The 26,817-nt window shown below is 35.7% G+C and overlaps 3 protein-coding genes and 1 pseudogene across 3 annotated transcripts; all 4 read left to right on the forward strand.

Annotated features, from left to right (window-relative positions):
• The first annotated feature begins 15,066 nt into the window (after positions 1-15,066).
• On the forward strand, positions 15,067-15,687 carry LOC142530492 (late embryogenesis abundant protein At1g64065-like). The gene has a single exon (XM_075636325.1). The coding sequence runs from the start codon at positions 15,067-15,069 to the stop codon at positions 15,685-15,687; it is 621 nt and encodes a 206-aa protein (XP_075492440.1).
• A 2,553-nt stretch (positions 15,688-18,240) lies between these two features.
• Positions 18,241-20,793, forward strand: LOC142530493 (late embryogenesis abundant protein At1g64065-like; annotated as a pseudogene).
• A 2,738-nt stretch (positions 20,794-23,531) lies between these two features.
• On the forward strand, positions 23,532-24,548 carry LOC142530494 (uncharacterized). Its single transcript, XM_075636326.1, has 2 exons — positions 23,532-23,568; positions 23,731-24,548. Exons 1-2 carry the CDS (start codon positions 23,532-23,534, stop codon positions 24,546-24,548), a joined length of 855 nt encoding a protein of 284 aa, XP_075492441.1.
• A 637-nt stretch (positions 24,549-25,185) lies between these two features.
• On the forward strand, positions 25,186-26,653 carry LOC142530495 (uncharacterized). Its single transcript, XM_075636327.1, has 2 exons — positions 25,186-25,638; positions 26,642-26,653. The coding sequence occupies exons 1-2, from the start codon at positions 25,186-25,188 to the stop codon at positions 26,651-26,653; spliced, it is 465 nt and encodes a 154-aa protein (XP_075492442.1).
• The last annotated feature ends 164 nt before the right edge of the window (positions 26,654-26,817 follow it).

Consider the following 26,817-nt stretch of genomic DNA (forward strand, 5'->3'; position numbering starts at 1 on the left):
TACTAGTTCCAGCAGCTCGAAATATCAAAGTGCTGGAATAGCATGTATTTGAAGTTGAATTTCTGATATGTAGTAGAATAACCGACAAGAAACTTGTATTCAAAGTCGGAATTGAATTATGATTATAAATTTGATTTGATATGAATTTTTTAAGTTTCAAATGATATTTGAAACTCATATTAATGATTTTGGAGTATGTTATTGATTGGAATGAGTATGTTATTGATGTAGATAAAGTGTAATATCAATATCTTCAGGCTACATCAACTGGAAATGAAGAATTGAGGTATGTTGCGACCGGGTAACATAAGACATGTATCTGTATTATATGATATATGTCGGATTGATTGGAATGAGATTATGTGTCTATATGCCTTATTTGTTGATTTATGTGGCATACATGACATTGAGATTGAGATATCGATGTATAAAATAAATGTTTTGTTAACACACATCATTTTATGCATACATCGATACATGACATGCACGTTGAGCTATGATCCTTGGATACCCTGATATGATTTGATTGGCTTCCGGGGTTTGTGAACACAATCGCTATGCCGGTATTATATGACCCGTAAAGCATAGACAATTGTGGCCCCATATGATTGGATATGAGATTTGGGACTTGATGGCGCTTTGCCGACTGCTATCATACGAGTATCCCATATTGGCCGGTGTGCCAGCTCGAGCATTGATTTGATAGCGATTCGATTGATTCTGACATGTGCTCAGTGGATGGGCATTTGACCCGATACCTCCACGACATACATGCATTGCATACCATATATCATTGCTTAGATATATGTGGTATATATGATTGGTTGTTCCATACGGAGCTTTGCTCACCCCCAAGGGGGGCTGTTGTTGTCTTTGTGTGTGGACAATGGCAGGTACTCCAGGATATCAAGAGACCGGAGAGGGTACTTCTGGAGGGAGCCACAGCTTGGGCTGAGGTTTTATGTTTTGTCTTGTTCCCAGTATATATGTATATGTATCTATATACCGGGACATATCCCGAGAATGTGAGTTGTTTGTGTATGATAGATTTTGATTTCGTGTGGGCATGTTTATGACGTGAGATTAAATACTATTTTTAGTATTCAAATAAAATGATTGGGCTCATTATAAAGAAAATTTAAACTCGTTTTCCGCTGTAATTAATTAACCCTAATCAGATTGCATTGTAATAACGATTAGGAGCTAAGAGCCCCACACAGAGTGGTATCAGAGCATAGCTGGGAATGCTCGATTGAGTTTTGTGTACACTTGAATAAGCACAAATGAATTGTGCGCTTGTGTTCGAATTATTTGTATTACTTGCTCCTACTTGATTTGATTCGAGTAAGTATTTTATGAGATTGATGATATGAGATGATGAGATTATGAAATTGTGATATTCATCTTTTGATTTGTAGATGGATCCCACAAATGAAACTGCGAGTAACAGTACTGAGAGGATTGTTGGGCAATTTGAAGGATTGTCCATGGATGTAGTGATGGCTCGATTCCAGGATCTGAAACCACCGAGGTTCTTTGGCACTGAGAGTGCTGAAAGAGCTGAGGCCTGGCTAAAGGATATCGAGCACCTGTTTATTATTGTTGAGTATTCTAAGGCTCGGAGACTGAAACTTGCTTTGTATCAGCTGAAAGACCGAGCTAAATCTTGGTGTGAAGCCGCTGAGATTGGACTGAAGGAAGCTGGGATTGAAGTCACATGGGATGTCTTCAAGGCCCAGTTTTTGGAGCAGTATTCTCCTCCATCTTATTATACTGCACAGGAGAATGAATTTAATAATCTGCAGCAGGGAACGATGTCTGTTGCAGAGTATGCTTCGAAGTTTTCTACTTTACTGAAGTATGCACCTCACGTAGCTGGGAATGCGAGGGCAAAATATAACAGGTTTGTAAATGGATTACATCCTGCTTTATATACTTATGTTGTTTCTAGATTGCCTACCAGCTACGCAGAGGCAGTTGAACGAGCCAAGGCAGCCGAGGCTGGACTTAGGAGAGGAGGTCCACAGTATACTCCTCCACCTCCGGTGTCAGCTCAGCAGCCTGCCCTGCGTCCCAGAAGCAGGAAAGATTATTTTGTCTGAGCAAGTTGTGCATAATTGTGTATTGATATATGAGGATAATGTGGTATTTCTGAATTTGATTGTCCTCCCAATGCACGACTTTGATTGTACTGTTGGTATGGATATCTTGATGACGAATCGAGCTACTGTTGATTGTTGTCATGGAGTGGTTCGATTTCGACCGATTGATGGACCCAAGTGGAATTTTTATGGCAAGGGTTCCCAAGCCAAAATTCCATTGGTATCTTCCTTGGAAATGTCCCGATTGTTGACTAGCGGAGATGAAGGTTATCTTATCTACGCTATTGATATTTCGAAGAAGGAGTCTTCTTTATTTGAGATTCATGTCGCGAAAGAATTCCCAGATGTATTTCCCGATGAGATTCCTGATTTTCCTCCTCATCGAGAAGTTGAGTTTAGTATTGATCTTGTGCCGGGGATTGCGCCTATTTCGAAAGCTCCTTATCGCATGGCACCATTGGAATTGAAAGAATTGAAAGAACAATTACAGGATCTTCTCGATAAGGGATATATTCGACCGAGTGTATCACCTTGGGGAGCTCCAGTTTTATTTGTTCGAAAGAAAGATGGTACGATGCGAATGTGTATTGATTATAGGCAATTGAATCGGGCTACTGTGAAAAACAAGTACCCACTTCCTCGTATTGATGATTTGTTTGATCAGCTTCAAGGTACTTCTGTATACTCGAAGATTGATCTTCGTTCTGGGTATCATCAAGTATGAGTTCGAGACGAAGATGTGCCCAAAACTGCTTTTCGTACGAGGTATGGCCACTATGAATTTCTGGTTATGCCTTTCGGTCTTACAAATGCTCCTGCTATTTTTATGGACTTAATGAATCGTGTCTTCCGAGATTATCTGGACCGATTCGTTATTGTATTTATCGATGATATTCTTGTATATTCGAAATCGAAAAAGGAGCATGCTGAACATTTGAGACTGGTACTTCAAACTCTTCGTACTAGTCATTTATATGCCAAATTGTCAAAATGTGAATTTTGGATGGACAAAGTGGTATTTTTGGGCCACGTCATTTCAAGACATGGCATATCTGTTGATCCTGCTAAGGTCGAAGCTGTATTGAATTGGCCGAGACCTACGAATGTTCCTGAGATCCGTAGCTTCATGGGTTTGGCTGGATATTATCGTCGTTTTATTGAAGGATTTTCGAAAATAGCTAAACCTATTACTCAACTGACACAGAAGAATCAGCGATTCATTTGGTCAGATGAATGTGAAGCTAGTTTTCTTGAATTGAAGACGAGATTGACCACATCACCTGTGCTTACTATTCCCTCAGGTACCGGAGGATTTGTGGTATGTACAAATGCGTCTGGTAAAGGTTTGGGCTGTGTTTTGACGCAACATGGAAAAGTGGTTGCTTATGCATCTCGTCAATTGAAATCTCATGAAACACGTTATCCTGTTCATGATCTCGAATTGACCGCCATTGTGTTTGCTCTGAAAATTTGGCGCCATTATTTGTACGGAGAAAAGTTTGTTATATATTCGGACCATAAGAGTCTGAAATATCTCTTTTCTCAATCTGATTTGAATATGAGGCAACGCAGGTGGATGGATCTCTTGAAGGACTTAGATTGTGAGATTCAATATCACCCTGGATCGGTGAATGTTACTGCGGATGCCCTTAGTCGGAAAGTTTATGATTCTGTTTTAACTTCTGTTTGTGTCGCCAAGGTACATGAGGATATTTGTACTTCTGGCTGGACTTTTCACTCGAATTGAAATTCTGTTACTGTCTCAGCATTGCAAATTGAGCCGAATTTGATATCGAAGATACGAAAGGCCCAACGAAGCGATGCTCAGATCCAAAAGTCGAAAGAACTGGTATCGGCAGGACATCAATCTGGATTCCAGATTTCTTCTGATGGTTCTTTACGACTTAATGGTCGGCTGGTAGTCCCTAATGATTCTGATTTGAAATCTGCTCTTCTTCGTGAAGCACATTGTAGCAAATACAGTATTCACCCTGGAGGTCGGAAGATGTATTTGACATTGAGACCTCAATTCTGGTGGAAACGTATGAAGAAGGACATTGCTGAGTTTATTTCGAAATGTCTTGTCTGCCAGCAAGTAAAAGCCGAGAGAATGAAACCGGGAGGATTGCTCCATAGTCTTGAAATCCCGAAATGGAATTGGGAACATATCGCTATGGATTTTGTGACTTATTTACCTCGTTCGCCCAAGGGCTGTGATGCTATTTGGGTGATTATTGATCGGCTTTCGAAATCTGCGCATTTTATTCCGTATGAACGGACTTATCCTTATAAGAGAATGGCCCGTTTATACATTGAGAATGTTGTGAGACTGCACGGTGTGCCAGTCTCGATTGTATCTGATCGTGATCCCAGATTTGCTTCTAAATTCTGGGGTAGTTTTCAGGAAGCGATGGGTACGCGTTTGGCTATGAGTACTGCTTATCATCCTCAAACTGATGGCCAGACCGAGCGTACGATTCAGACTCTAGAGGATATGTTGCGTGCGATTGTGATGGACTTCAGAATGGGATGGCAAGATGCCTTACCATTGGTTGAATTTTCTTATAATAATAGCTTTCAGACGAGTATCGGTATGGCACCGTTTGAAGCTCTATATGGGAGACGATGTAGATCACCATTATTCTGGGATGAGATTGGTGAGAGACAATTCACTGGACCTGAAATGATACAGGAAATGAACGATAAGGTTCAGTTGATTCGGCAGCGGATGAAAGCTGCTCAAGATCGTCAAACGAGTTATGCGAATAAACGAAGACGACCCTTGGAATTTCAGAAAGATGACAGAGTATTTTTGAAAATATCTCCCTTTAGAGGCACTGTTCGATTTGGCATGCGAGGGAAATTATCTCCTCGTTATGTTGGTCCATACGAGATTCTGGATCGAGTTGGTGATCTTGCGTATCGATTGGCATTGCCACCAGCTCTATCTACTATTCATGATGTGTTTCATGTTTCTATGCTGAGGAAATATGAACCCGATCCATCACATGTACTTGCACCTGACGAGGTTGAACTGGATCCTTCTCTTTCCTATGTCGAACAACCTGTTCGTATTATGGATTGAAAGGAAAAGATATTGAGAAATAAATCGATTCCCCTAGTACGAGTGCAATGGACACGACATGGTGTTGAAGAGTCGACGTGGGAATTGGAGAGCAAAATGTGAGATTCATATCCGCATTTATTTGATGCTAATCCATCTGTTCCATTGTATTCAATGTATTCTGATCTTTTTACTGATTTTAGCTTTGATATGTACTATAACTGGTGACATATGTATGGCTGCCAATGTTATGTATATAGAGATGTTTGAGATTTCGAGGACGAAATCTTTTAAGAGGGGGAGAAATGTAAGGACCGTGTATCGTGTTATCGTAAATCCTGTGTGATTATCGATAATTCATGAAATTGATATGTGATTATGTATTTGATGTATATTATGACAAGGAAATTGAGAAAATGAATATTGAATATGAATTGACGTTGTAAGAGCTCGATTGGAGAGGCCGGACGCCAATTTAGTACAAACATAAATAATTGCACAGAACGAGTGGCGCCCGGGCGGTAGAAAATGACCGCCCGAGCACCAAGGTAGAAATTTTGAGTGTTCGGGCAGAACACTTCGCGCCCGAGCGGTAGTTTGTGACCGCCCGAGCGCAGAGCAAGTGGGATTTGGACAGAACATGCCGCGCCCGAGCGGTAATTTTTGACCGCCCGAGCGCGGTGCATTTGAAACTCGGGGGCAGAACCTCTCGCGCTCGAGCGCGAGAATTCTACCGCCCGAGCGCCGAAGCGGTGAGTTGATAAGAACAATTCTTTCATTCATTTTCTTCATTTCATTTCAGAGACTTCGAGAGAATACGAGGGAATTTAAATTTCTTTCGTCAAAATCGACTTCAAAACGCTGTCTAAACACGAAACAAATTATATATTTGTGATCGTCGCGTCGAGAGCTTCTGACTGAGGTAATTTTCTACTAGTTCCAGCAGCTCGAAATATCAAAGTGCTGGAATAGCATGTATTTGAAGTTGAATTTCTGATATGTAGTAGAATAACCGACAAGAAACTTGTATTCAAAGTCGGAATTGAATTATGATATAAATTTGATTTGATATGAATTTTTTAAGTTTCAAACGATATTTGAAACTCATATTAATGATTTTGGAGTATGTTATTGATTGGAATGAGTATGTTATTGATGTAGATAAAGTGTAATATCAATATCTTCAGGCTACATCAACTGGAAACGAAGAATTGAGGTATGTTGCGACCGGGTAACATACGACATGTATCTGTATTATATGATATATGTCGGATTGATTGGAATGAGATTATGTGTCTATATGCCTTATTTGTTGATTTATGTGGCATACATGACATTGAGATTGAGATATCGATGTATAAAATAAATGTTTTGTTAACACACATCATTTTATGCATACATCGATACATGACATGCACGTTGAGCTATGATCCTTGGATACCCTGATATGATTTGATTGGCTTCCGGGGTTTGTGAACTCAATCGCTATGCCGGTATTATATGACCCGTAAAGCATAGACAATTGTGGCCCCATATGATTGGATATGAGATTTGGGACTTGATGGCGCTTTGCCGACGCTATCATACGAGTATCCCATATTGGCCGGTGTGCCAGCTCGAGCATTGATTTGATAGCGATTCGATTGATTTTGACATGTGCTCAGTGGATGGGCATTTGACCCGATACCTCCACGACATACATGCATTGCATACCATATATCATTGCTTAGATATATGTGGTATATATGATTGGTTGTTCCATACGGAGCTTTGCTCACCCCCAAGGGGGGCTGTTGTTGTCTTTGTGTGTGGACAATGGCAGGTACTCCAGGATATCAGGAGACCGGAGAGGGTACTTCTGGAGGGAGCCACAGCTTGGGCTGAGGTTTTATGTTTTGTCTTGTTCCCAGTATATATGTATATGTATCTATATACCAGGGCATATCCCGAGAATGTGAGTTGTTTGTATATGATAGATTTTGATTTCGTGTGGGCATGTTTATGACGTGAGATTAAATACTGTTTTTAGTATTCAAATAAAATGATTTGGGCTCATTGTAAAGAAATTTTAAATTCGTTTTCCGCTGTAATTAATTAACCCTAATCAGATTGCATTGTAATAACGATTATGAGCTAAGGGCCCCACAGCATGTTTCGTTGATTTATACTGGGATGTATTTCTCACCGGAGTTATCCGGCTGTTAGTCGTGTTTGTATGTGTACATGGCAACAGGTGGGACAGGTTCAGGGTCGAGGAGATGAAGAGAGATCGTGATTAGAGTGGAGACTATGGACCTTGATTTGAGATAGGGTTTGGACACTTGATATGTAGCTGTTAAACTTTAGTGAATGAATGTATGCTGTACAGGACTTGTACTTTATTTTATACTGATATGTATAATAGATGAATTCCATTACGTTCCGCAATTCTTTTAAAAAAAAAATTTAGACCCTGTTTATTATAATTGATTAAATAGTCTCAATGATAATTAAGAACATGATTAGCATCCGGGTCCCCACAACAGGTGGTATCAGAGCTGATAGATCCTTTAGACTGAGATAGAAGCTAGTGAGCGGGGTAGAATGAATTTTCTTTCCTTGCATGTGATTACTAGCATGATTTATTGCTTGTTGATACATGTTACTTGATTTATCTGATTTGATATAGTAATATGCATTATTGAGGTTGAATCAGAATTGATTTTTGATCAGCGGTAAGATGATCAGAGGAAGACTGAAACTTGAAACAAGTTGTGGTATCTGGTTACTAACCCTTGTGATAATTAGATTAGCTCCTCGAAGAATCCCAGCACAGGGAAGTATATTGATTGATCAGATGGATGTATCAGAAACTCCGATGCAAGTACAGTTGAGGAGGTTTCAGTCATTCCAACCGCTGATTTTGAAGGGCACTGAGACGACTGTTGATTGTGAGAATTGGCTGGATGATATAGAGATACTGTTTGATTCACTTGAGTACCCAGATGAACGTAGACTCAAACTGATTGGACATCACTTACAGGAAGTCGCAAGAAGTTGGTGGATTGCAACCAAAGAAGCCTTGGAACAGAGTGGTACAGTGATTACTTGGAAAATCTTCAAAGTTGAGTTCTATAAAAGGTTTTTCTCAAGTTCGTACCAAGAAGATAAGAGGGCAGAATTTGAAAATCTGAGACAGGGTCAGCTAAGCATTGAAGAATATGTTGCTCAATTTTCTACTTTGCTACGTTTTGCACCTCACGTGGCCGGGAATGATGTAGCTTGTGACTGATCAGTTTGTTAAGGGATTGAATCCTGAAATACTGACCTTGGTGAACACAGGCCGACCCTATACTTTTGTTGATGTTCTGGGTAGAGCCAAGAGAGCCGAAGCCTAGTCTGATGAGACAGAAAGGAGCTTCGTTTGCGCCTCTAGCATCGAGACTCGGACTTGAGACTGGTAGTAGCAGTGGTGGGAAGAAAGACGATTTGAAAGCTCGAAAGAAGCAGTTTAAGAAGTTAGGCAGCAGTCTTTCTAGCTCCAGTAGTTCGAGTCAGAGTTATACTGGGGGTTATTGCAGAATCTGCGGAGGAAGACATCCCACTGAGCAATGCCAAGGAGTATTTGGTAGTTGCCATATCTGCAAACGATCCGGACATTTTGCGAGAGTATATCCACAGAGAGGTTCCCAAAGATTTCAGGGAGCAGAAGCATCTGGTGGTAGTGACAGAGGAACAGATCCTTGATGCACTTGACGATATAGTAGCAGGTACTTGTTCTTTTATGATTATTACGCGTGTATTGAGAGACATTCATATATCCTACCCCTGATTTCTGAAAGAATTGCATTGATGTATGCTTTATCTGTTGAGTCATTGTCTGCAGTCGTTGTTATCTCTTACCTTTTAGGAAGAGTTTTGATATCAGTGAATTCTGTGAAATATTGTATGCTGCAGTAAGATAAGAATGAGATTGAGTTAGGCTGTGTTGTACTTGTGTTGTCTGATTCTGACCGCATCATTGATATGATATGTTGACCAAGTACAGAGCTACTACAGACCGATCCTAGAAGATGGTAAGATTCGGACCTGACATGGCCGAAGAGTGAACATTGTACGGTAAGGAATCTAGATTTAGAATTCTTTTGACATCCGTATTATTTCTGACTCGATGATTGTCGAAAGGAGCGGAGGGACTCCTTATGTACTCAGTTGATTTACTGAAATCGAGTCTATTCTTGGCTGATTTACCAATGGCATGAGTGTTGCTATTGTTTCCAGATGATATTCCGGGTTTGCCTTCAGTCAGGGAGATTGATGTCCGCCTTGACTTGATACCAGGTACAGTTTTTTTTCTTTAGAACTTTGTACAGAATGGCACCGATAGAACTGAAAGAATTGAAAAATCAGGTTTGAATATTACTGGCCAAGAGTTACCTCTGTTTGAGTGTTTATCATTGGGATGTATCAGCTATGTTTATGAGTTGATTAACTCTGTATTCAGAAATATTTTGATGATTCTATGCTTGTGTTAGCTGTGATATTCTGATATATTGGAAGAATATGATTGATTTTGTTGAATATTCTGAGAACTGAGATGTGATATACAGAAACTGCTGAGATGTGAATCTGGAATGAGACAGATTGTATTCAGAGTATGTGACATCGGAAGACGATATATCTGTTGATTTGAGTACAGTGAGGCCGTGATCAGTTGGCCGAGATTAACGACAGTGTCAGATATTTGCAGTTGCATGAGTTTGCAGGCTATTGTATATGACTGTTGTGTTGAATATGATTGAGAATTGTTATTTTTCTGAATCGGTATTTGAGACAGATTGTAAACAGTTGAGACTCGATATTGTGCAAGCCGAATCAGAACTGATTTTGAGAATTAAAGCCGTTCAGGAAGTTGATCAGAATGTACAGAACTCGATACCGATAGTCAGAGCAAGGCATCGATCAGAATATCAGGTATGTGATACTGAATTGTATATGAACAACTGATTTATTGTGCCATATGTTTCGGATTTGAAACAACAGGTAGTGTCAGATATGTACAGTAATTGATTTAGCATTTATCCTGATGGTAGGAAAATGTATGATAAATTGAAAAGATCAATTTTGGTAGAAACAGATGAGCTCAGATATGACAGAGTTTGTATTGAAATGTCTGAATTGCCAACAGGTGAAGGCTGAAAGAAAGAAACCAGGAGGATTGTTGCAGAGTTTATCGATTCCTGAATAGAAATTGGATCACATTTCCATGGACTTCGTGACGCAATTACCATGTTCCTTCAGAGGTTGTGATGCAATTTGAGTCGTGATTGACTGATTGACCAAATCAGCATACTTCATTCCGTATCAGATGACGTACAGATATGACCAAATGGCAGAAATCTATGTCAGAGGAGTTGTCAGATTTGGCAAGAAAGGGAAACTGTCTCCACGATACGTTGGTCCTTATGAGATTCTCGAGAAGATAGGAGATCGTGCCTATCGACTCGCATTACCGACTTCTCTATCTGGAATACATGATGTCTTTCATGTATCTATGTTGCGAAAGTATCTCCCCGATGATTCTCATGTTATTCAGCTAGACGAGGCCGAGCTTGATGAGACACTTAGCTATGTTGAGAAACCAGTTCAGATTATTGATCGTAAAGAAAAACAGCTCAGAACGAAAACTATTCCTCTTGTGAAAGTGCAGTGGACTCGTCATGGCATTGAAGAAGCTACCTAGGAGACTGAATCAGATATGAGACAGAAATTCCCAGAGTTATTTAACTGATGTGAGTCTTTTATTTTAGCTTCTGTTATATCTTCTTATCTTACGTGATTTGATTGCCTGCGATTTCGAGTACGAAATCATGTCTCAGAGGGGGAGAATTGCAAGGCCCGAGATTATATCATTTTAATCCGAGATTATTTAATTTACGAATTTTTGAATGATAAATTAGATTCCACGGTTTTTGTAATTAATTAGGATTGAAATGGAATTAAAAAGAGTTGTGGGGATCAAATTACAAATAGTGAAGATTTCAGGGGCTAAAGTGCAATTAGCACTTGAGTGGACACTTGTCACACCATGCATGAGATATATATATAAATTGGTAAATTTCATTCAGCATCCCAGCAAAGAAAACGAGACAAGGTTCAGGGGAAAGCTTTAAATTTCATTTGATATTAGCTTCGTGAATTTGTGCGATTCGGCGATCCGATTTTAAATCCGGACGTAGTGCTGTGACCCTCTCATCGACAGCTACAACTGGACGTAAGTTTTATTAGGTTCTGTTATCATTTGAAATTATGATGTTGGAAGAATTATTATTTGATCATTATTATGTGTTCTGGAAATATTAGACATCGTAGAATCGAAGTCAGATCAAATAACAGATTGATTATGGAAATGTTATAATTTTCTGATTATATTGATTGGAAATTGGACAGATTTGGATTGTTAACTGATTTCAGATGGTATTGGACATGAGTTATGATTTGTAATTAATATCTGTTGAGATTGTATTGACGGGGATATTCAGATTGTTCCGTTATGCCGTTGATTTTGAATTAAATTCAGATTGATCAGATTCAGTGTTGAATTAGGAATAGAATGTGATATTATTATTCTCGATATGTCATTTCAGATTGATAGAGACAGTCTTGAATTCAGAACTCCCAATTCGTCAGACCGAGACTACGAAAGAAAGGTATAAGTCAATGTGGTACCGGGAGAACGACTCGAGTATGATATACTTGAGTTTCCCTAAATCACATACTTATTGTTATTATATGCATTGATTTGATTTGATATGCTTGTTCTATTGATTTATAGAAAGCACGTATTAGATGAGTATTAGACGAGTGATCTTGTGACAGAAGTGCCTGATAGTGGTGGAATCGTCACTGGCACATTGCACGATGTCACAGGATAGTGAATTGGCGATAGTGCCAAAGTCTGTGACGGATAGGTCAAGACACTGGATGTTTGGTTATATCGACGTGGATAGAATTGGAGTTTCTTCTATTACTGTTGGTCGATATAGGAATGCCAACATCTGGAAACCAGGATCCATATACTACGACTGAGTCTAGTCTGAGTCGTGGAGTCACGAGTATGATTGACAGTTTTATATTGATTATGTTTCAGATTTTGATACATGTTGCTGTTATCTGTCCATGCTTTTATATTTATCATATGATTGCATGTTTCGTTGATTTATACTGGGATGTATTTCTCACCGGAGTTATCCGGCTGTTGTCGTGTTTGTATGTGTGCATGGCAACAGGTGGGACAGGTTCAGGGTCGAGGAGATGAAGAGAGATCGTGATTAGAGTGGAGACTATGGACCTTGATTTGAGATAGGGTTTGGACACTTGATATGTAGCTGTTAAACCTTAGTTGAATGAATGTATGTTGTACATGGCTTTGTACTTTATTTTATACTGATATGTATAATAGATGAATTCCATTACGTTCCGCAATTTTTTTTAAAAATATTTAGACCCTGTTTATTATAATTGATTAAATAGTCTCAATGATGATTAAGAACATGATTAGCGTCCGGGTCCCCACACCTACCCCTCGCTAATCTACTTAATTCGTTCGACAATGATCTATACTTTCGACGAGATTTCATATCCAATTGAATATGTCCTCTCAAGCTATATCAAACTAATTCAACTCAGTGAAGTAATTAAATCTCTTTAATTATTTATCAAGGGTGAATTGCATGTAGTTTTATTAAATCCCATAGCTTTCGACCTACTGACTATCGACATGTATCGACTTCATATTTCTATGTAAATTGTAAATCCACGGATTATGCTACTCGTTCCTATCACGGGCTATTCACTCGAAGAACATTGTCAGGAAATCTCAAATCTTCGCTCCAAGCATTTTTTCTCTTTCAAAGCTTTGTGGCTGCTAAAAAGTCATTGAACATGTCATCCAAATGCATCTTGGATGGAAACGCGAGCACTTGGTGAACTTACGTTGCATATTCGAATATCCAGTATTTTAATACTCATTAAGAGTATCTCATTTACCAAATCAAGTATTTTAAAACAGAAATTATGTATTTCGCAAGTAAAATTAAGTACTTGAAAAAGTTACATGCTTAGTTACGAATTTATTTTTTTTAACAATAAAAAAGCAATTAAGTGAAATGAACATGTCATCCAAATGTATCTTGGATAGAAATACGAGCACTTGGTGAACTTACGTTGCATATTCGAATATCCAATATTTTAATACCCATTCTGAGTATCTCATTTATCAAATCAAGTATTTTAAAATTGAAATTAGGTATTTCGCAAATAAAAGTAAGTAATTCAAAATTTTCTATGCTTAGTTGCGAATTTGTTTTTTTTTTTAATTAAAGAAAATAATTAAATGAAATAAACATGTCATCCAAATGCATCTTGGATGGAAATGCGAGCACTTGGTGAACTTACATTGTATATTCGAATATCCAATATTTTAATACTCATTCTGAGTATTTCATTTACCAAATCAAGTATTTTAAAATTGAAATTAGGTATTTCGCAAATAAAATTAAGTACTTGAAAAAGTTCAATGCTTAGTAACGAATTTTTTTTTTTAACAATAAAAAAATAATCAAATGAAATGAACATGTCATCCAAATGCATCTTGGATCGAAATGCGAGCATTTGGTGAACTTACATTGCATATTCTAATATCCAGTATTTTAATTCTCATTCTGAGTATCTCATTTACCAAATCAAGTATTTTAAAACTGAAATTAGGTATTTCGCAAAGTACTTGAAAAAGTTCAATGCTTAGTTGCGAATTTGTTTTTTTAAAAATAAAAAAATAATTAAATGAACTGAACAAGTCATCCAAATGGATCTTGGATGGAAATACGAGCACTTGGTGAATTTGCGTTGCATATTCGATAATCAGTAATTTAATACTCATTCTGAGTATTTCATTTATCAAATCAAGTATTTTAAAATTGAAATTAGGTATTTCGCAAGTAAACTTAAGTATTTCAAAAAGTCCAATGCTTAGTTGTGAATTTGTTTTTTTTTAAATAAAAAATATTTTAATTCAATGTACATGTCATCTAAATGCATCCGGAATGATTAGTGGAAAGAGAAGATGACAAACAAAAATAGGGATTTATATAATTTTTTATTAATTAAAAAAGGTAAAAAGGTAAAAATGCATAAAACATGTAGTGAAAATTAAGTTGATCTTTGGTCAGGTATTAAAATACAAAAAAAATAATTTGATGGGTACTGAATCTTAAAAAAATTATTGACAGATGTATTTTTCTTCACATTACCCTTGATCTATTCGGTTTGGAAAATTATTTAAAATAATAGTTAACATATATTTATGAAATCATTTTATTTAATTTTTTCTATAAAAAATTTTAAATCTAAAATCTAAAAAATTTTAAACAAATAATAATCAATTAAAAATTAGCAAAAATATACGTAATTCATTAAAATTGTTTTTTAATATATAATGTAATAAAAAATAAAATATTAATTTAATTTAACTTTAATTTTTTCTGTCGTAATATTTTCATATATCATTCAAAACCAATCATATAAACTTCGATTTAACATTTGCATTCAAAATAGAAAATTGTATTCAAAATAGGAAAAAAAAATCAATTTTGATTTCCATTTTAGTTACCTATTTTTCGGGTTAAAACAAAATTTTAAAACACTTGTCCGAGAGATGTATGCTAAAAGGAAAAAGGATTTTTTATTTTGAGCTGGGGATTTTTCGTAAAATTTCATAGAATATGAATCAAATTGATTCTTGATTTTGGGATATTTCAAGATTTCTGGTTTATAATGCTAACTTTTCCAATATGTTTACTTTGATTCCACAACTCGACGTGCCAAACTTCTTCACTTTTCCTCCAATTTCTTGCTAAATCAATGGCGGACAAGAATCAACGGTGGTTTCCAGTATCCTTCAACAATGGCGGCACCCAAATCGACGAAGAACAACGCAAGCGGAGGCGCAAGAAATGCCTACTCTACGCGTTCCTATTGGGAGTCCTCAAAGCTGGAATCACGCTATTATTCCTCCTAACCATCCTCAGATTCCGAACCCCCAAATTCCGCATTCGGTCCGCCGCCTTCGAGACTTTCGATTTCTCCGCCGCTGCCGGCACTCCATCGTTCAACGCCCGGATGCGGGCCGAACTCACGCTTAAGAACTCGAATTTCATCAAGTACAAGTTCCCGAGCTCGGACATCGCGTTCTATTACAACGGCGAGCGCGTGGGTTCGACGATCGTCCCCGATTCGCGGGTCAGGGCGCGATCTACGAAGGAGTGGGATGTGGTGGTAGAGCTGTCGGCGGTCGAATTGATCGGACGCGAGCAGCTAGGGAGTGATCTGAGATCGGGGGTTCTGATGCTGAATGGACGGTCGAGATTGAGTGGGAAGGTGGAGCTACTGAAGCTGCTGAAGAAGAAGAAATCCACGGAGATGGATTGCATCCTAACCGTCAATTTGAGTAAGAGAATGGTCAGAGATTTGAGATGTGAATAAATTTTTATTTCTGCTGAAATTGTAGGAAAAAGTAAAGTAAATTTCTTAATAGTAATGGTGTCATTGCTGTGTAATAAATTTTTGTTTTGGGTACTGTTAGAAAAGTGATGTGTAATGAAAATGATCTCACGAATCTTTATTTGTGAGATGAGTCAGATATAGTTTTTTTTATTAACTCCAAGTTTGAACTAAGAGTTTGGATCCTTAAGAGTTTGGATCCTAAGGAGTTTTTGGAATGAGAAAGAAGTTTAGGGGTGTATCTATCAACGTAGCAAAAAGTTTAGGGACGAATATATCGAAACAACAAAATTTTCGGGAGAGAACCCGTGATATTAGAGATTTTTCGGGGTGCTGATGCAAATTACCCGATAATTTATTTTATGACAATATGACAAATAGGGATGTAATCGAGTCGAGCCGAGCCGAGCCGAACTCTTGAATGTTTGAGCTTGGTTTGTTTATAATCGAGCCGAGCTCGAGCTTTATTTAACGAATATATGCATGGCTCACGAGCTTATTCAAGTCTTTATCGAGCCTAAACAAGCTTAATAAATATGAATTATAAATTTAAATTTTCATTAAATTAATTAAAAAGTAAATTATATATTTAAAGAAAAATATATTATTCTTATAAAATTTGTAAATTTGTTATAATAAATAAACTTACTAGATTTTTCTATATATTTTATAAATAATATGCAAAATCAATAATCAAATATCAAAACTATTATTTTTCATCTAAAAGATTACTCATGAACTTACCAACGAACATGTTCACGAGCTAACGAACCGAATACTGTAAAGCTTGAGTTTGGTTTGTTTATCTTAACGAGCCTCATCAAACGAGCTCAAATGAGCTTTTATCGAATCGAGCTTCGAATAGCTCACAAACGATTTGGTTCGTTTACATCCCTAATGAGAAATGCTTGCAACCATCGTTAGGCTTTATGATTCCATTAACCTTGTGCCCATCTACAAGTTAGAATATATGCACCCAGAACAATTCCAAAGCTCAGTTGAAACTCCACCTAAAAAAGGAACACAAGCCCCCACTTGTCAAAATATGATTGGGCCTAACCAAGACTTCTCGGAATTGTGATATTTCACCAATTTATGAATTTAAATAAAATAGAAGCTTCTTCCAAGAAATCGAAGACCGTTGCTCTTTTGATTGGGTCACGAGTGGACCCGATCAAGTTCGAAGATCATTTGAAGTCCTTGCAAATCATTGATTCAATATCTAGCAAAATTTTTACACCAAAAAAAGAATTACATAGAATAGTAATATAAAAATATTTATAAATTAAATCAACTAAAAAATATTTATGCTTACTCCTCATAAGAATAATCTAGTCGATTCTCTGATAAAATAAATTAATATTTAAAATGATAATGAGATAGTAATATTAAGGGTGTACTTGCACACAAAAAAATTTATGATTTTGTAAAAGCGATTATATTTGTAGATCATGAAAATTAGGAAAAACAAAAGTGGACGATGTTTAAATTTTTTTATGATAGAGTATTTGATAAATAAACGATTCGCATATTAGTTTTTTTAGTTATTTTTATTATCGTTAACATCTCTCTTCATTTATTTGAATGTGAGTGCTAATTTTGTATTAGATTTTATTTATTTATCAAAAAAATATCATAATCACTTTTGAAGAATCGGAATCAAAATCAAATTGAAACTAGCTTTAAGATTTTAATTAAATTGATCAGACACATAAACAAAATCCGAAGTTAAGAAACATCAAACTAATTTTTTTTAAGTTTGAAGATTCGGAATCAGAATCAGGCTTTAAGATTTTAATTAAATTGATCAGACGCAGAAACAAAATCTGAAGTTAAGAAATATCAAACTGATTATTTTAAATGGAAAGTGTAAAAATATATTTTTTTTATTGATTTCAAGCAATCCCTAAATTAATTTGATATTCAATATTTTAAAATTTATTTAGAAAATAAAAATTAATCAAGTGAAACTTTGTTGTATGAAACCTAGTATGATATGTTTGAATAAATGCCGAGTGGGAAAAAGTGTGCCATCCATAGAAGCAAAAGTCTACAAATTGAGTGGACATTCGTAGAAAAGGAAAGCCACCGGAAAGAATGCAAGAAACGTGTGACAACATACTAATGTAAGACTACATAATTAGGCTAAATTAAATTTTTTTTATTGAGATAAAAGTAATATTTATTTACTTCATAACAACTCTACAATTTTAGTTTTGTATGTATATTTTAGTTGAGTAACAGTTTCCAACCCGAAACTTTATCATAAATTTAAGACCTTGATGTAAGACGAATATAAGTTGGGTAATTATTTATGTTTGGACATCTATTATCCAACCAATGATGTATTAAAATATATTATTTATTTAACTCACAAGTTGTATAGTAAGAACAAACAATTTTTTAGTTATTTTTTTTTATAAGTTATGTCAAAGAGAAGTCAATTTGTTCCCCTATATATAAGGAGTAGCCAGCCCACACAATCTTTCCATGTTTAAACACCATCTCTTACTCTTTCAAAGCAGCAAATTCTAATGGCTTCAAAGGAACAAGAGCTTCCAAACATCCCTCCCGTTACCGCCAACGGCAACGAACGCGGAGACGGCCTCCGCAGCTTCCCATGATGCTAGGCAGAAACGAAGAAAGAAACACCAAAAATGCCTACTCTACGTAGTGTTGTTCATCATCTTCCAATTCGCGGTCATCGCGGTATTCTCGCTGACCATAATGAAAATCAGAACACCGAAGTTAAGCGTGCGCTCCGCAACGTTCAACAACTTCAACATCGACAACTCGACAGCAAAACGTCGAGCTGCGGCTCAAGAACTCTAACTTCGGTCGTTATAAGTACACAAACACAACCATTTACTTCTCTTATCGGGACACGTCCATTGGGGGGGCATTGGTTAGCAATTCCTACGCTAAATGGAAATCGACGAAGAGATTTGTTGTGGCTGCGGATTTAGACTTCGCGGGTGCCCAATCAGATCCACGGCTCGCTAGTGACCTAAATGCCGGAGTCGTACCCATTTCGAGCCAAGCTGAGCTAAGGGGAAAGGTGGAGCTTTTGTTTGTGATGAAGAAGAAAAAATCCACTGATATGAAATGTTCTATGGAAATTTTGACTGGCTCGCAACAGTTGGGGAATATCGTTTGCAGTTGATGACTTCTTTACTTGTAGTGTGATTTCGGGGTGTGGGTGTAATATATAATTTTGAAAATATTGTTGTATTTATTATAGACAAATTTTGGCTTTATAAATTATTTTTCCCTCTTTTAATTTTCAGTTTTTTTTGTAATAATACTTCTTGGTTTGTAATATATTTATCTTATATTAATTCTGTCATTAATTAAATTGTATATGATAATTTATATAAAAATTATAATATCCCTAAATTTGAATTCTTGTTCTAGTCATAATAATCCATTTAGGTTGCTTATAACAAAAATTATTAAAGCCTTTCGTTTACAAAGAACGTTTTGGACACGTTTATGCATTAAAATTAACAATAAATTCTTTAAATTATAAAGTCTTTTTGAAATAAACAAAGGTCAACATACAACGTTGGGTGTCGAAAATTAACGTAGGAAGTCAAACATGCCAAACTTATAAAAGCTTGTAAGTCCCTTGTGGCAAACAGTTCCAAGTTCGAGTGGAAATTATTGACTTAGATTTTTTCTTTCTTTAAATTCATATATATATATATATATAGTCGTTGGATTCAGGTTATCTATATATATGGATCAAACCCATTTAGAAAACAACGCTGATCATTTTATCAATAAACATATTATCTATCCAACGTTACTTTGAGCAACCGCGAACGGATCGTTATCTTCCAAGCTCAATTTGCAAAAAAGCAGTACACGCTTCATATCTTACATATGATCTTTGGAGATCATTTTGTACTGCTGTTTCTTCACCTCTTCAAGAAAAACACTTTACGATAATTTTCGAATAAGAGTTTGTAATCTGAAAAAGAGTCTTTTTCAGAACCTTGTTGTATTGAATTATATTGTGTTGAGTTACTAAGAGTTTCAGTAGGCAAAAGATAAGTCCTGCTGAAGTAGGTGTGTACAAGTGTGCACTGTAAAATCCAAAGTCTTTTAGTGATACCTTCTGGAAACAGAAGAAGGGGACACGTAGAAGATTTTATCTTCGAACTTTCAGAAACAACTACTATTTTACTGTCTACTGTTATTACTGTTTTTCACCTTACTCCATCGGATCGTTTCCGCACTTATGTTTGTGATCTGCAGGATTTACGCTTGAACAAGAACAGCTACAATCTCTAACCGGATTCTAACGCCCTTTACAAAAACTATCGTCAAAGGAAAGAGTTTATTCACTCCCCTCTAAACTCTACATCGATCCCCAACATGTTAGTTGATTGTTTTATTTTAAAAATGGTGTCAAGGTATTTTAAAGTATATATATATGTATATTTCGAATTATCAAGATTAAAGAGGAAAAAAAATTTCTAGTACTTTTTAAGAAAACAAGTAGTGGACGTTTCAGAGGAGATGGAGGCTTTTCGAAAATTTGTGTCATATAGAGGCTAGATTTTTTGTCACCTATTTAAACCAAGCCTTCATGACTTAATTACCATAATATTATCATTGGGCCCCTTAATTAACATTAATGGGCTTGATTAATTAATTTGACTAGTCCAACTAGTTTAATCAATTAATCAAGGTCCATTAAGAACTTTAATTTGGCGAGGCGGTTGTGCCTCGAGGGAGTGCCAAGTCCCGGTCGACTAGGAAATTCGAGGTAACGGTCGATTTGTCATCGACGAACGTGCCCTCGGAGGTGATCTCGAGCCAGTTCAGGTCTCGTCCTATAATTCCATGGACTAGTCGATTGACCGTGAGGGGAAAGGTGGAGATCATGAAATTGATAAAAAAGAACAAGTCCTCTAATATGAACTGCACAATGGACATCAATATATCTTCTAAGAATATTGAAAATCTCACCTGCCGATGATTTTCTATATTATTCTGATTTATTTTGATATTTTTATAAAAAAAAATCATTAAATTTTGTTGTTTAATTATATGCTTGTTTCAAATTATTTCATTATTTTTGGGTATTGTTGTTAGAATGATGTAAGTCTGAAAATAAACTCGGATTGATTGTTCAGTTTTAAACTCGACGATTCTAATTCCTATAAAAAAATATTAGGAACCTTTAGTTTTATAGAGAGAAATAGAAGCAACTTATATAAAATAGGTAGTTTAATTTTTTTTATTTGAATGGGGAAAGAGGAATGTTACTATAGTTGTTTAAATGGACCAAGTCTTGTTAGAATGGCCCGTTGGCCAAATAGACGGATTAGATTATAATTTCGTGATATATCGAATTGGCAGGCTTTTGTCACAACCCGTCAAATATAACTAAAAATTGACATATTAGCACGTGTCGCCCAGCCAAATAGGCGGGTTGGATTGGCTATCCCAACGTGTCCAAATGGTGTATTGTAGCTCTACTGGGCTGTTATGACAACTCTAAATGTTATAATTGAGTCTCAAACTTAGATCTCGTCCAAACTTAAAACATCAATGTCAGATGAATTGCAAATTATCAATAACATTTTTATTTATATAATCAATTTATCTATAAAATTTCGAGAATCTTAAAACTTAGATTAATTTATGGTACTTATTACAGTCCCCCACAATTCTCGTTTCTGTTCTTTATTTCAAATTTTTTTCTATAAGAACACGAGGAATCATTTTTTTTTTCCTCGAGTTTCTATTTTGCCAAAACTAAAAACTAGTTTTAGCCCTCTATTTACATACAACGATTCCAATTTCTATTGGATATAAAAGAGAAATGTGGTTGGATCAAATTAATTGGGAAGGGAAAATGAGCATCAATTTAAATTCGTAAAAGATACACACGCGTCATATGTGTTATTATTATTTTTAGTTTGATCAAATAATATTAAACAATTAACACGAAATTATTTTCAATTTAGAAGAGTTGTTAGATTTAAAAATAAAGTTTGTTCATATTTTTTACTATGTAAAATATGGAGTGACTTGTGGATGTTTTTAGTAAGATAAGAAGATTAATTATGGAATTAAATATTTTGGTGTACTCTCAGAAAGTTAATATAAGGATTTCACACTTAATAATATAGTATAGATTACGTTAAATACAAAAATTTCTCTCAGATTATTCGTGCAAAACTCGAATACTTGAATATCCAATTAAAAAATTAAAAAGGCAAATTTAAATTTATACTTAAATGTATAATTACTCTAAATATTTGGATAAGTATGTTTCAAAAATTATGGCGGGGACATAAGATATTGATAATTTAGTTACATGGTTTTGATGAAAATGACTTGAGCAAGCAAGTCACAAAAGGCTTGTTTAGTGTGATTTATCTGGTTGACATTATTTGCATATTCAGTGCGCACTTACGGATAGTGGACGTGGTTTTCTTGTTTTAAAAAAGGGACGAAAGTACAACTTGAATATAAGAAATTATCATGAAATTTAGAATTTACTACTAATTGGAACTAAAATGCATCATAACCACTTGGCAATATGTCTTTGTGTTTGATATATATAAAGAGAGACATAGAGAGCCCATTAGTTTGATTACCCAAATTTTTTTAAGATTTATGAGGCTTTTGAGTGCAAATAGGGAGAAATTCATTGGTTGCAAAAGAGCATAAAGACCATAAGTTTTATTCACCCTTTGCTCTTTTCCGGACTCATATGCACTAACAACCTAACTCGATGACATCGAGATAGGTGCAACCCCTCATTGTCCATATTAATATTAATGCACATTGCATATCCATATTTTGATGACTTTGATCTATAATTGGACGACCAATTAAACCATTTTTAAAAATATTGTACATCAATATTGGCCAAATATTAATATTTTATTTATGAAAAAGATAGTCATGCATGAGTGAAATTTGGATGTAAGAGACGGATGTATTCTAGGGTTGTACTAGGCTGTAGCCCAGCCCACTTTTTTAATAATTTAGCGACGGTTTTAGTAAAACCGTCGTCGATGTGGATAGGCGACGGTTTTAATTACACCGTCGCTACTAGTGACGGTTTATTCAAACAGTCGCTAATAACAGTCGCTATTAATAGCTGACTGTTTTTTGAAAAATCGTTGCTAATAGCGACGGTTGTTTCAAAAACCGTCGTACATCAATGTCTTAGTCCAATCAAGTCCCGTCCATTTACAAGGATGAGACCAAATTCATCCCATAACCTCTGATCCGCCCCACCTCAATTCTACAAAATTTCTCTCCCAAGTCCCAAACCCTTTAGCGACAGAATAGAATTGCGGACTCCCGAAGAAATCGAATTGCTCATCGGCAAGGCAACAATCCAGGTAAGAATCGGCTATACATTTTTTATTTTGTTTTTTATAGCTTCTCTGTGTGTGATTTGTGGTTTCTTGATTGTTTGTTGTTGGGTTGTTGATTGACTATTACTTGTTTATTTGTTTAATAATTATTTTATTCTTGTTTAGGATTATAAATTGAACTATTTCAAAATGGAATATCAATCTGCTGCAAAGAAAGGAAAAACATTGATATCCTCTTTCTTTAAGAAGAGAGATCGTCAAGCTAGTGAAGATACTTCAATTACTTCGGTCCTTACAATGCAACTTCAATCCAGTGAAAGTCTTCTATTTCCCAATATCCAAATTCCTTCATGTTCCTCTCCTAGAGACGATCATCAGTCTTCGTCTACTTTTATTGAACGAGATCCGGGAAAAAGAAAACAGATATGTGAATATTATGTTAATGTACGAGATGAGATAAGACGTTCATATCTAAATATGGGGCCTTATCAACCAGATATGTTGGAGTATCCAGGTACAAAATTTGGAAGCCAGAATCGTCGTTTTCAGAAAAAATGGTTTCAGAAATTTTATTGGTTGGAGTATTCGCCTTCAACAAATAAGGCATATTGTTTCTATTGTTTTCTTTTCCTGAATGATGTTAATTCATCTAATATCTCGGCATTGGTCAATGAAGGATTTGACAATTGGAAAAGAGTAAACCAAGGAAAAACATGTGCTTTTCTTGCCCATATTGGTTCTGCAGCTTCTTCACCTCATACTATGTGTGAGAGAAGGGCTGAAAATTTGATGAGGCTCTCACAACATATTGATAAAGTGATGCATGCACAATCTAAAGAGGAAAAAGAGAAAAATCGTCTGCGTTTGAGCACCTCAATTGTAGCTGTTCGTTGGCTAGCACTTCAAGGTTGTGCTTTTAGAGGTAACGATGAATCTCTATCTTCATCTAATCGTGGAAATTTTCTTGAATTGGTGAAGGTTTTTGCAAAAATGAATATAGAAATTGATGAAGTTGTGCTTGAGAATGCTCCAAAAAATGCCCAATATATCGCTCCAGAAATTCAGAAAGAGATTTTACATATTATGGCTAATAGAGTACGACAGATGGTTCGTGAAGAAGTTCGAGATAAATACTTCTGTATTCTTGTTGATGAATCCCGAGATATATCTAAACGAGAGCAAATGGCCATTATATTGAGGTTTGTGAACAATCATGGGATTTTGACAGAAAGATTTTTTGCCATCAAAAGTGTTAGTGACACTACCTCAATGAATTTGAAAAATGAGATATCAAATGTTCTTGTTCATCATGATCTCCATGTTAAGAAAATCAGAGGCCAAGGATATGATGGTGCTAGCAATATGCGTGGAGCGTGGAATGGACTTCAAGCATTATTTCTCAAAGATTGTCCCTCTGCATACTATGTCCACTGTTTTGCACATCGTTTACAACTGACATTGGTTTCTGCAGCTAAGGATGTTAGTGTTATTTAGGAATTCTTTTCTCATTTGGACAATATTGTTAATATTTTCACTTCTTCTACTAAGCGCATTGCTGAATTACAAACTGCACAAAGAAATAAAATTGAGTATATGTTGTCAATTGGAGAACGTGATTCTGGAAGTGGTGCAAACCAAATTGGTAATTTGCAACTGAGCAGGAGCTACTCGTTGGAGTTCTCACTATGATTCGGTAAAAAGCTTGATAGGTATGTACACTGCAACTTGCAAAGTTTTTGAAGTTCTCAGTGATTATTCTCCAAATGGAAGAGTTAGGGCTGAAGTTCGGGGGATTTACAGAAACATGGCAAGCTTTGAATTTGTGTTTATTTTGCACTTAATGCATAAAATTATGAGAACAACAGATACTCTTTGTCAAATTATTCAAAGAAAATCTCAAGACATTTTGACTGCTATCACATTTGTCGCTACTACCAAAACTTGCCTTCAAGAGTTTAGATAATGTGGGTGGAATGAATTTCTTCAGGAAGTTAAAGTTTTTTGCTCAAGAAATGAAATTGATGTACCTGACCTTGATTGTCTATATAAGATTGGACGTTCCTGTCGGCAAACTACAATAGAACATCATTACCACTTTGATGTTTTTAATGCAACAATAGATTTCATTTTGATGGAGTTAAATACTCGGTTCAATGAGTCATCGGTGGAACTTCTTTCTCTTAGTACAGCTTTAGATCCTAAAAATTCATTTGACTCATTTAACAGTGATGATATTTGCAAGCTTGCGAAGAAGTTTTATCTTGGAGATTTCACAGATCAAGAAATTGTTGCTTTGGAGTATGAATTGATACATTATAAACTTGATGTGATGCAGAATTTCAAGGTTTCTACACTTGTTGAGTTGTGTCAGCAATTGATCGAGAGTGGACGGTCAAGTGTTTATGTTATGTTGACTAGATTGATTCATCTTGTTTTGACATTACCTGTGTCTACTGCCACTACTGAGCGGGCTTTTTCAGCAATGAAGCATGTGAAGACGGCACTTCGCAATAAAATGGAGGATGACTTTCTTGCCGATTGTTTGACACTCTATATTGAACGAGATTTAGCTAAACATATTGATGTAAATTCTATTATTGATGAATTTTATGTTTTAAAATCTCGTAGGGCACAACTTCGTTGAACGATATAATGTAAATTTTTTTTTAATAATACTATAACTTATCATATTGACTTCAAGCCCCCCAACTTTTATTCCTGGATCCGTCCCTCCCTTCCATGCAAGAAATTCGACTAACTTGTAATTGCACGTTCCATATGTTTTGGTGGATGTATAATTGTCGCATTTCCGTTCCATTTGCAATCAATTTTATCGTTGATTTATATGCTGGTAAAGTGGTGCACGCTCCAAATGGGTCAAAATAAAAGAGGAAATGTGAAAAAAAAAGTTATAAATACTTCTTTTAAGATGTAAAATTGAACGTTTGAAAATGTATGATTATCGTTCATATATAGTGTAGCTCGAATCTTTTAACCTGTAAAACAATTCAAACATCACGTTTCGATCATTGTATCAGTGACAACATGCACTTATCAATCACGGTCAATCCATCCCCTAATACTCATAAAAAGATGTAATTTGAAGCATTAAACACGTGTTCTTACTAGTTCCTTATACCGATTGCAAAAACCGACATTTTCCATTTTTACCAAAATTCATCTTCGGTACATTTAAAAATTCTAAGTGTATGTACGAAGATAGTAATTTCTCTAGAACATCTCTTGTTGAGCGCTTCTATTCTTACAATACTATCATGTCAAAAACAATCTCGATAATAAAATTTTCTTGTTTCAAACATAATAATAACTAATAGATCATGACATATGTGACAAGTTCGTTCGATCGAAAAATCAAAGAATCAAGTTTATTATATTATTTATATTATATATCATTCATCAACTCACCCGCACAACGACGATAAGATATGATACATGGAGTTGGGCTATATTTTTAAGGCAATATTTAAAAAATTATTTTAAAATAGAGATTGCGCTCTAGGTCGACAGAAAAGGACAATGTATGTATTAAAACGTAAGCATCTTAAATGTGACAAATGTTTGCACAGAAAAAGCTCTAATTTTTTTAGCAAATTTATTTCCCCCTTTACAGTCTTTCAAACTTTATTTCCTTTTCCCTTTTGTTTTACACGTGGTTTTGCTCGAGAGCTTTTCTCTAAAAAAAAAAAAGAAGAGAAAAAAAAAATTATCTCATAGATAAAGAAACATTTGATCAAAATATATT

The sequence above is a fragment of the Primulina tabacum genome, chromosome 17 (genome assembly GCF_025594145.1).
Source record: "Primulina tabacum isolate GXHZ01 chromosome 17, ASM2559414v2, whole genome shotgun sequence".
Classification (NCBI taxonomy): Eukaryota; Viridiplantae; Streptophyta; class Magnoliopsida; order Lamiales; family Gesneriaceae; genus Primulina; species Primulina tabacum.